The following is a 10,077-nucleotide window of genomic DNA, read 5'->3' as shown; positions in this document are numbered from 1 at the left end:
CTGACAGTCATGTTTTTGGACTGTGGGAGGAAAACGGAGTACCCGGAGAAAACCCACCATGCACAGGGAGAACATGCAAACTCCATGCAGAAAGACTGGGGCCAGGAATCGAACCCAAAACCTTCTTGCTGCAAGGCAACAGCTCTACCAACTGCACAGCCCCCTATGTTAATAACATTACAACCACAAACCTCAGTGTGAATTAGAGAACATTAGTCAACGAACAGAATCATGAAGTCTGGGGAACACAGGAAGAACGTTGTGGAGATGCTTAAACCAAAAGACTTGCTACTTAAATTGCACAAAATATTGACAAAAAAGAGAGATGGCTCAGTATAAATGCACATCATATTTGCCCTGCTTAAGTGATAAAACACACAAAGATTTTAAATGTTAATTTGACAGAAATTCAGCTTCAGAATGTCCTTTATTACCACAAACCTGATCCTCCTCGCAAAGTTTCTATCACCTGGAGTTTCAGAAGATTGAAGATTATAGAGTGAAGCACTAAGAAAACTGATCAGAAAGAGATAAGGGGATAAGAAACAGCACAATGTTCAGCATTTAATGGCTGTTGGTGTCCGAACCACAGACAGACAAGAGATGAGAATGCGCCTGAAAACACTAAAACTTTCGCATTTCAGCAAAGTTTCAGAAAAGGGATTAAATGTGCTGCATATCGTGGCACTTTACCCTAACTTTAGAAACCTGAAGGAGAAACGCTGTTCTGCCATCTAAGAGACTCTTAAGGACACTTCGATTGCTTGACAACTTTTCAAAGCCACCACTCGGCCGCTCAACAGACACCTCAGTGGAGAAATGCCACCACTATTTTAAGACGACAAACACTGAGTGCTTTTACCTCAGTCTATGTCAAACAAATCTCCAGCTATTCCGCTAATGGATGTGAAACCATGACAACACAAGAGCAATCAGAACAAAGTAAGGCCATTTAAGTTTGCTTTCACGACAGGCCATAAGTGGAGGATTTCTGCGGAAAATGCTCTGGGAAAAAACAGAAGACGTTTGGATGAGGACTCTTGCTTTGCCACAATATAAAAGCATGTTGGAACACAAAAAAGCTCCTTTTACAGAGATCAAATGTGATGGCTGGAGGTGTCTCCAAAAAAACAAACACAAAATGATGTATTGTCTTAAAAAGATTAGATAACAAGCTCTGGATACGATGAAATCAGCCTGTTAACTTTGCAAAAATGGCTGTTATTTTCTATTGGTTGGGGAGAGAAATGCTTGCTTTTGGTTACATTACATTGTCATATTGAGTGATTTAGGCTATACAACTCAACTCAACCACAGAGAGCTTAGATTTATTTAGGGGTTTCCAAATTTTAAAATGGTCTGCATCAGAGTCCCCGTCTAAAATTAGCTCCCTTTAATGGCTGTTGGTCTGTCTGTCAGCTGCGCTATTAGGAAACCCGTATTGCCTTGTTACGTACAGTCAAATATTTAAAAAATAAAATAGTTGTTAGTTTTCGTGCTTGCAAAAACATGTAAGTTATGTGTCTTATTTTGTCAGTCCAAGAATTACGGGTTCTCCCTTCCATCAATATTTCATAACAAAACATCAGGGCTGTGCAATATATTGTGAATATGTCTCCAGCTCAAGATTTTCTAATGTGTTGCAGCTCTAACAAAAAAGAATAGCTCAAATAAAATAAAAAATCATACTGGTACTATTCACAAAAAGTAAGGTGCTAATAAAAAGTCCAGTATTTTTCAATATATTTATATATATTTTTATAAATATATATATGACAGGGTTAGAGAAAAAAAATCAATGTCATTGTTCCCCCAATATCCTGCAGCACCAAGAAAATCAGTTCTTGACTGGAATCACTCAATTATATGCTTGACAAATTCTGATAAGGGCTCCTCCAGTTTGAAAAACTGAGTCTGATTTTCTTCCCATCAGATATATATATCTTTTCATTATTATTATTATTTTTTAAAACACAGAAGTAGAGACCCAATGGTCTGCCTGTGTGATATCACCTCCATTAGTTGAGATCACATAGCTACCTAGAGTAACACTAGTCATTCAATTTAAAAATGTTTGGAAAAGTAAGCAAATTTATGGCACTCTCTGGAGAACTTCTTCTATAGCTTTTATTTGCATGCACTTTAATAGATCCACACCAAAATATGCTACAGAAAATATCAACAAGTCATATGAAAACAGAGAGAATAGTAGCATAGTAGCACTTCAACTTGGATAATTAGCTTTTTTTCTGTAGCTCCTTTAGAGCTGTTGTTTATCATTACAATGTTTTGCAGCATTTTGCAATCGGCACACAACAAAGATTTAGTGCTAACTTTAGGGGAGGAAAGCAGCGCTCAAATACCATCCCACTAAAATGAAGCAGGGAAAACACCCTGCGGCAAGATACACTCAATATGGCTTTGCATGTTTTAAATTTACTTTAGTATATTCAGTTGTTCAGAATCCATGATGATGCAGAAACTACATTTAGTTAACCGACTCTGTGATCTGAGAGGGGGGAAGCACAATTTTCACATAATCAGGTTAAAGGAATTTCTTTAGTTGGAAAAAGTTCCATGTTTGTGAAAAACAAATAACTACTTGTCCAAGTAATCTGCAAAAAGAGCATTTTCTCCACTGAAAGCACCAAATACAACAACTCTTGTAAAGCACAGTAATCATCTGTGCCACTGCTGCATATTTTTCTCCTGCACTTGTGGTTTCGAATGCATTTATATACAATACCCAGCCTAAATAATACACTCACACTCAAATTAAAGAAGGAACAAAGAAAGTAGGCACACAAATTCAAGATCGAAACAGCTTTCCGACTTCACCCAGGCAAACAGAATGAGGGGGAAACAAAGGGAATTTTTAGAACAACCTTCCTTGTCCTTCATGCCAACAGAGACTAATTCCTCAAGACAAATATCCACAGCAAACAGAATCTCTGTGTTGCCCAACACCAGCAGACACAAATGAATTTGAGACAGCACTCCTGGGCTCCCTAAATTTGTTACTCGCTAAACTGATCAGAGATTTTTCTCAATGTGACACAACGGTGGAAATAATTCATACATCACGCACCAGCACCAAAGCAAAGTGCTTTGTCGACCTTCAGGTGAAGGAGCTCCCCAATCAGCTTGCTGCTGGGTAGTCAAAGCGTATTTTCTCCTTCGCATGTGTCTGATATGTAATCTGGCTTGTTGCTTTTTCTTTTTTTTGGAAGATTATTTGTGTGTAACCTCTGAGTAAGACTAAAGTTTCATTAAATACTGTTTGTGAAACAAGAGCTTAAAGCACCACCATGAAGAGAATAAGAGTTTGGATTTAAGAACTGGTTCCTGTTGATCAAAATCGAAGAGCTAATAGCTTAGAAATTTGTTAAACTGAGGCTAGGAACAAATGTTCTTCTTGGAGGAAGGTTAAGAAAAGACTTAGCTAGTTCTGTCTTAGATTTTCTAACCTTGTTAATATAGTTTTAAACAATCTAGGAATTATTTCTTATAATCTACTCCATCCTATCTCAGGGTAAGTTCTTCAGTGATGAGGGTATATAATTTGCATAATGACTATTGAGAAGCAACAGTGAAAAAGTTACATTCATTAACTACATGCAATACAACAGTGACATCAAACTAAAGCATCCAGGAATGTCTGAGGAAATATTTCTGCTCCAAAGCCTGACATGAATGAAACCAGCCAACACAAAGCTCTTAAATCCCTAGGAAGGGTGCTGGTTTTATAGGTCTCCAAGCTACTGCGCTTTCAGCATTTCTCCTAAGTGAGAAATTGTGGTAGAGGAACAATGGCAAACCTTTTTGATCCACGTTTCTAAAACTAGTCAAACTCAATTTTCCATCACTCATCAAAATTTTAATTGGTCTTTTTTTTTTTTACCAGAAAGCCTTTACCTCTATAAACTGATCCTCTGTTTTTGCATTTTCTGCACCACTTAACAAAGCACAAATGCAGACAAACAACATTCACCTTTGTTAAAACAAAACCATTCACCATGTCCAAAAAAAAATTCCCCTTTTGCCTACTTTCCATTCCACTCCAGCCACCATTTCATCATACAAGATTACTAAAAGGCATCTTACGGTAAGGAGTCCATCTAAAGCGCAGTCAGCAGGGACACCAGCAGTTGGCCGTGAGTTTATATGCAAAAGTAATTGACCATTAAAAGCCAAAACAGCTTCCAAAGTCAATCACAGGAAACTAATGCGATTTTCCCTGTGAATCAAACACCTTCCACTTTAAGCCGTTTTCTTCCTCGTAACCTCTTCTCTCTCTCTGTGATGAATATCGACCGATTACAGAAGCCAATCTAGGAGAACTTATTGTCCCTCGCATTAATGTCAGACTTCCAAGATGACTCGCCTAGATTAAATGCATGGCGAGATACTTACCCATACACTCTGCAGTTTGCCACTCCAAACACTGGCCATAGGGGAAGGAGATCACATATGCATTGGAGTCCACACAGCGCCGTGTGCTGCCACACCACATGCACTCCATTGCTTGGCTGGTACAGTTGGCGCAGTTTGTGTGCAGCGAGCAAGGCTTCTTACAAGACCCACGACTGCTCTGATTGGGGTTCCCTGCAAAAACACAACACAATGAGACCTTAAGAAAACTTATTTTAGGTAAAAACGTATTTAGTTTCATAGTATCTGACGATATTTGTCACTAACCAGTGGCTTTTTCACAAATGAGGCCATGAGCGGTCGCAGTGCACGGATTGGCCCGAAGGCCTGAAACCTGAGGCTCCTCCAAGTAGGCACAAAAACCAGAGTCACTGGGCTCTCCAGGCAGCCAGCGCAAGCTGCTATTGGTGAAGGGGGACATGTCCTCCCAACCCCAGTACGACACGTTGATCTTCCTCAAGCCCACCCAGGGAGACAGTCGCTGTGGGAACAGAGCTGAAAGTTACTGCATATTTAAACAAAAACATCCTAAATGCTGTTCAGTCACGCTATTATAAAAAAATAATAGGAATAATTGCTCCATTTACACCTGGGAAGCAAAAACGCCATTAAAGGTCTGCTAAACATAATTTCACAGATATGATTACTTATTTGCCTCCAGGATTCAGCTTTTAATGTAATGGGAAAATAATGTGGAACAGTACATCAAGGTTCTGAACAGCAAAGTTTGAAACTAGGCAGACAGACTGCAATTTATCTCCTCATGAATACAACATGCATGACAAACTCATTAGTGGGGTTTCGCAACTCTTCTGCAGCTGAAGGAAGAAAATGTTGCTGTAAAGTCGAAGAAAGAATTAGTAAAATGCCCAAATTTTCATTGGCAATGAAGAGATTTAAAATATAACACCGAGAGATTAAATAATAAAAAATCTAAACATTATGTTAAGTCTGCATGAATATATAATGTCAAATACACTCACCATGGGAGTGATTTAAGGGTGCACCGATCGAAGTTTTCTGGCCGATCATCGATCTTTAAAATAACGTATACTGCCGAATCTGAGTTTGACCGATACCAATTTTATTTTAGAACTGACACTGTCAGGTGTTATAGGCACAATACACCTTCAACGTTCCAATCTCATTTTATAGAACAACATCAAAAAGTGCTCTCAAAAATGAAGCGGTGGGCCAGCCTGTCAGATCTCTTATTGCAGAGCACAAAAGGAACAATGGCTCATTTTCAGACCTATGAAGAGGAAGAAAAAATTGGTCTCTCATGCAAGTATCAGTTGATCACCGATCACCCAAAATTAAGGAAATCGGTGCACCCCTAGCGTGAATGTCGTCCATTTTGGGAATTCAAAAACACTCATTTGAAATTCCTTTTTATTAGTGGGAAAAAAATGATCATGCAGATTTTTTTAAACAAAATTAACAAAATGAGGAATTTCTATTGGTCTAAAATCAGCATAGAATCTCAGCATGATGCAGCCACTACCCTGCTTTGGGACAAAGATCGACTACAATGACAATAAGCAAATTTAGAGAAGTCAAGGTGAGTCTTCCACACCATTTCATCTGGTGCAATGCCTAAAGTGGGCAGAATAATAAACTTCATCTCAAATCAGGATCAGAAGAGATGGGCGGAGAGGGAGCTGACTAAGGAATGAAGACGTGCTTCAAAATATTTACAATGTAGACAGAGAGATGACAGGATGATCAACAAATCCTTTTTTAAAAACAGCAACTAGTCAATCAAACCTTGCAGCCTGACATTCAGCTTCTGCAACTGAAAATTTGTGGACTTAGCATCAAAGCTTGCTGGGAAAAAGACGTTTGCTCATTACAACAAAAGCATGAGATCATGTTGCAATCTGCTAATGGATTTTTAAGTAAATCTCAGTAGCAGTGCATGTATACATATATATAAAGAAGTGAATCATTTTGGCTTTGTGGATTTGAAACAGCCCACAATAAATAAAAATGTATGCAACCCAATTCTTGATCAAAAAAAAATGTTAAATCAACTATGAGAATCACCTTTCTCACCCAAACTGTGATTATTATTTTCTTTTACCTTCTCTTGCTGCTGAAGATTTTTAAGTTCTTCAAGTACAAAGTCGACTTGCTTGGAGGTGGTGAGTGAGGCGATGTTGCCGTTGAGGTTCTTGCAGTAGTGCTGAGCGTTGTCGTAGCTCTCACGGCTGGAGTTGATCCTCAGACAGGCGTCGCCCACCTGGCTCCAACCCTCACTGCACTGCTGGGCTGGAAGACAGAAACATAATCAAAACTATCATTCACTGTGATGCTTTACTGAGTTCAACGTTTGTCCACAGAAAAAGTTGAGCTTCATTTAGTTAGTGAAGTTTTGGGGGGTGAGGGGAATCAACATTTAAAGTCTCAATGTGTGCTGTATATTTAATTTTCTAATTTGCATCTATTGGTCTTAGAAGGGTTTTTTGTGTGCGTGCGTGTGTGAGATCGGCAAGTCTCTTTCATGCATGACAAATACGGACACACTCACACACACACACATGTTAAACAGATATTATTTGCAGCTCCCACCGCAGTCCCCCTCAGGCGACAACTCTTCATGAGCTGAAAATTGCGGATAAAGTGACAGCGTCATTTCTTCAGATTCTGTCGCCGTCGATGTCAACAACAGGGCTGGGTGGGAGGAAGTAGCTGAGAGGTAAACTAAATGCACTGGCAAAGCTGATAAACAACATCAGGATGACAGACTGAAAAACACGCTTACAAAAAATAAAATAAAAAAATCTTCTGCTGTGTTTAAAACATTCACTCCACGGATAGATTTATTTATTCAAGTTAYGTGAGCCAAACCCTGACGGCCAAATTCATCTTCCTAAATTACGTATTTAGCAGAGAATGTCAACGGATCTATTTGTAATTTCCAACAAGGAAAACATCCTTTACTCAAATGTGGGAGAAAAAAAAACATCTGATCAGCATCCCATGCATGCATTAGTGTTCTTCATGCTCCACTGTCAGGCTTACCAGGCAAAGAGTGGCACTGTGAGTGATTCTGCTCCCACTGACAGTTGAGATTCAGCGAGCAGCTCTTGCAGTTGGCGAGCTTGCTGCACACCTGCTCGATGCGCACCGGGCACTCAGTGAAGTTCTTCACGCCCTGGAAGCAGGGCAGAGAGAGGGCAAGGGTGAGGAGAAGAGTGGCTGTAATTTCAAGATAAAATGAGGGAAGGCTGCATCTGTTTGGTGAAATTAACTCAGTATCATCCGGGGTCTGCCATCATGTAGCGGATTGGACAGGGGAACAGCTTAGTAAACAGCTATAAATATTCACAACATGCATGTTCAGTTTGGAAAATCTTGGGAAGGAAAAAAAACTTGTGCTGTTTCAACAAGCTGGATTAAAAGTGCTTTGCTGCCCCCTGTTGATACACTTACAGTGGTGCAGTTGCTGGAGGCGGAGATGCACTTCTTGTCGTCGCACCACTGGCAGCCTTTGGTGTTTGCCGCACAGCTGCCACAGTCAGAGAACTTATAGCACAATTCATCCACTGTCACTGTAAAGAAAACAAATTAATTATTTGGAGTGAGTGTTTTTCCTGTACTGACTAAATATTGTGAACGTAAGGCGTGATTTGCTGGTCGGTGTTACCTGTTTTATAGGAGCAGAAAGGTACCGGAGAGAAGCTGCCATTGGCCATGCTGGGCTCCCAGGGGACGCAGCGTCCTCTGCTCCAGATGCAGCGGACCCCCGGCCCGGCTTTCACACACCCATCCTCTGCCATGAAGGCCTGGCAGCTGGGAGGCCGGTACACGAGCACGTCGTTCAGCAAAACGCTGGAAAACCCTCCGAACACATACATAGACCTGGCAGAGAAAACAGAGCACTTCATTTAATTATACACCAAGATAACCAACACAAGTTTCACAAGCAAAGGCCAAAACAGAGTCATTAAAAACATTCCACTAAGATTTCATGCCACTTGACATGATGTTTCATGCTAATTTAAACTTAAGTAGGTGTAAAATCTGCTATCATGTTGCACACTTTGTTTAGGCCATCTTTTATAGATGGGGTGTTCAAGACAACAGTTCCTTTTTGAATTTAGTGCCGATTTTTCTGTGGTTTTCTGGTTTAAAATTCAAAATACCTATATGCTCGTCCATAAACGCATAAACAGAAGTATGGACAAAGACATGGATGAAAGGACAGATTGATAAAATGACACACAAATTAATAAGTATGAATGCATGGATGGGTGAGGGACAAATAGGTGGATGGATGGTTTATCGGATGGTTGGACAAAAATAGACAAATGTGCAGGCAGACGGAAGAAAAAGATTTTTCATAAAAATACTAGAATCCTGCGATATGTAATGATGTAATAAAAATCAGGCTTCAAAATGTAGCAAAACAAAATTAAAGCCGCATTATGTAATAATCTACACAAAATCTAATAAAATCCTTGAACACATTTTGCAATACATTCTTCCGCTTATATAACATTATTACATTTGGGCCGATTATTACAGAATGCGTAAGCTCTTTCTTAGAAATGACAATGTAATTATGTGGCGTATAATGTAATAAACTGTCTGTGTTCATCCTAATCATTATACTAAATGATTTTGTAGATCCTATACGCATTTAAACTGAAACTGGGGTCAATAAATGCCAAACTTTTGGTTGTTTAGTTACCTTTTCAAACTCTCAGTATTAACTTACATGTCATTCAAGGCAAAATGATTCAAATGCTTTCAAGAATTTTACTACATTTCCATCTGCTATAACATAGTGTGGTTTTAACTATGTTTAATAACATCTTAAAGCCCAATTTTATTCAATTATTACATATTGTGGCACGTCTAACCCTGTCGACCATGTAGGRAAATTGAGTTYACGCATGAGTTTTAGAAACGTACCCGTTGCTAACGACAGCYGAGTGGCCGAAGCGRTTGACGTCCCTGTGCAGGTCTGGTTTGGGGAGGACTGTCCACTTGTCACAGGCTGAGGAATAGAAACTGGGTCAATTTTMAATAAACGAAAGCATTTTTTCCTCATTCCCTAAAACTAAGAGAAATTCTTATACAAAAAATTAGCTKCTGCTTCATAAGAACATTTCTTTCAACATATTCCAACATACCGATGTCGTATGCAAGGAAGTCAGCAGAGAAACACTTGGCCCCGTTGCTGAGTGACGTGTCATTATGCGTGTTGCCGCCGAAGACGAGCAGRGTGCCGCTGAGAAGCGCCGCAGAGTGCAGGTACCGTGGAAAGCCGCTTTCTCGCAGAATGAACCTGCGAAATGCGTGTGACAAGTCTGTGTCAGGGACAGCTGTGGCAAGAAGCCGCCGCCACACACCGTGTTGCACACGATTATGATGATTTACCACGTCCTYGTGTTCACGTCGTAGCGGTAGAGGTCATCCACAAGGCCGTACTTGCCGGCTGGGAGAGCTTTATAGCCTCCATGGACGTAGACGCTGCTGCTGGAGCTGTCGAACGTGCTGCTGTGGCCGTAACCTCCCTGAGGGACKGCACCTTTTGTCTCAGGTACCAGCCACACTTTGGATCCTGAAAAGAAAACATATGGAAAGCTTTGAAGAGATAGAAGAATCTACCGACAGGAAAAAACTCAATAAATCCAC

General features: G+C 40.1%; 1 protein-coding gene across 1 annotated transcript in view; it reads right to left on the bottom strand.

Moving 5' to 3' along the window:
- atrnl1b (attractin-like 1b) overlaps nt 1–10,077 on the bottom strand; it is a 90,006-nt gene that overhangs the window by 49,939 nt on the left and 29,990 nt on the right. The window contains exons 2-10 of the mRNA XM_008436729.2: nt 9,820–10,003; nt 9,573–9,727; nt 9,352–9,436; nt 8,081–8,295; nt 7,867–7,985; nt 7,456–7,588; nt 6,515–6,702; nt 4,699–4,912; nt 4,414–4,605 (exon numbers count right to left, since the gene is read on the bottom strand). Coding sequence (XP_008434951.1) covers nt 4,414–4,605; nt 4,699–4,912; nt 6,515–6,702; nt 7,456–7,588; nt 7,867–7,985; nt 8,081–8,295; nt 9,352–9,436; nt 9,573–9,727; nt 9,820–10,003 — 1,485 coding nt within the window. The remainder of the gene's footprint in view (nt 1–4,413; nt 4,606–4,698; nt 4,913–6,514; nt 6,703–7,455; nt 7,589–7,866; nt 7,986–8,080; nt 8,296–9,351; nt 9,437–9,572; nt 9,728–9,819; nt 10,004–10,077) is intronic.

The sequence above is a fragment of the Poecilia reticulata genome, linkage group LG19 (genome assembly GCF_000633615.1).
Source record: "Poecilia reticulata strain Guanapo linkage group LG19, Guppy_female_1.0+MT, whole genome shotgun sequence".
Lineage (NCBI taxonomy): Eukaryota > Metazoa > Chordata > Actinopteri > Cyprinodontiformes > Poeciliidae > Poecilia > Poecilia reticulata.
This window is presented reverse-complemented; position numbering and strand designations above follow the sequence as displayed.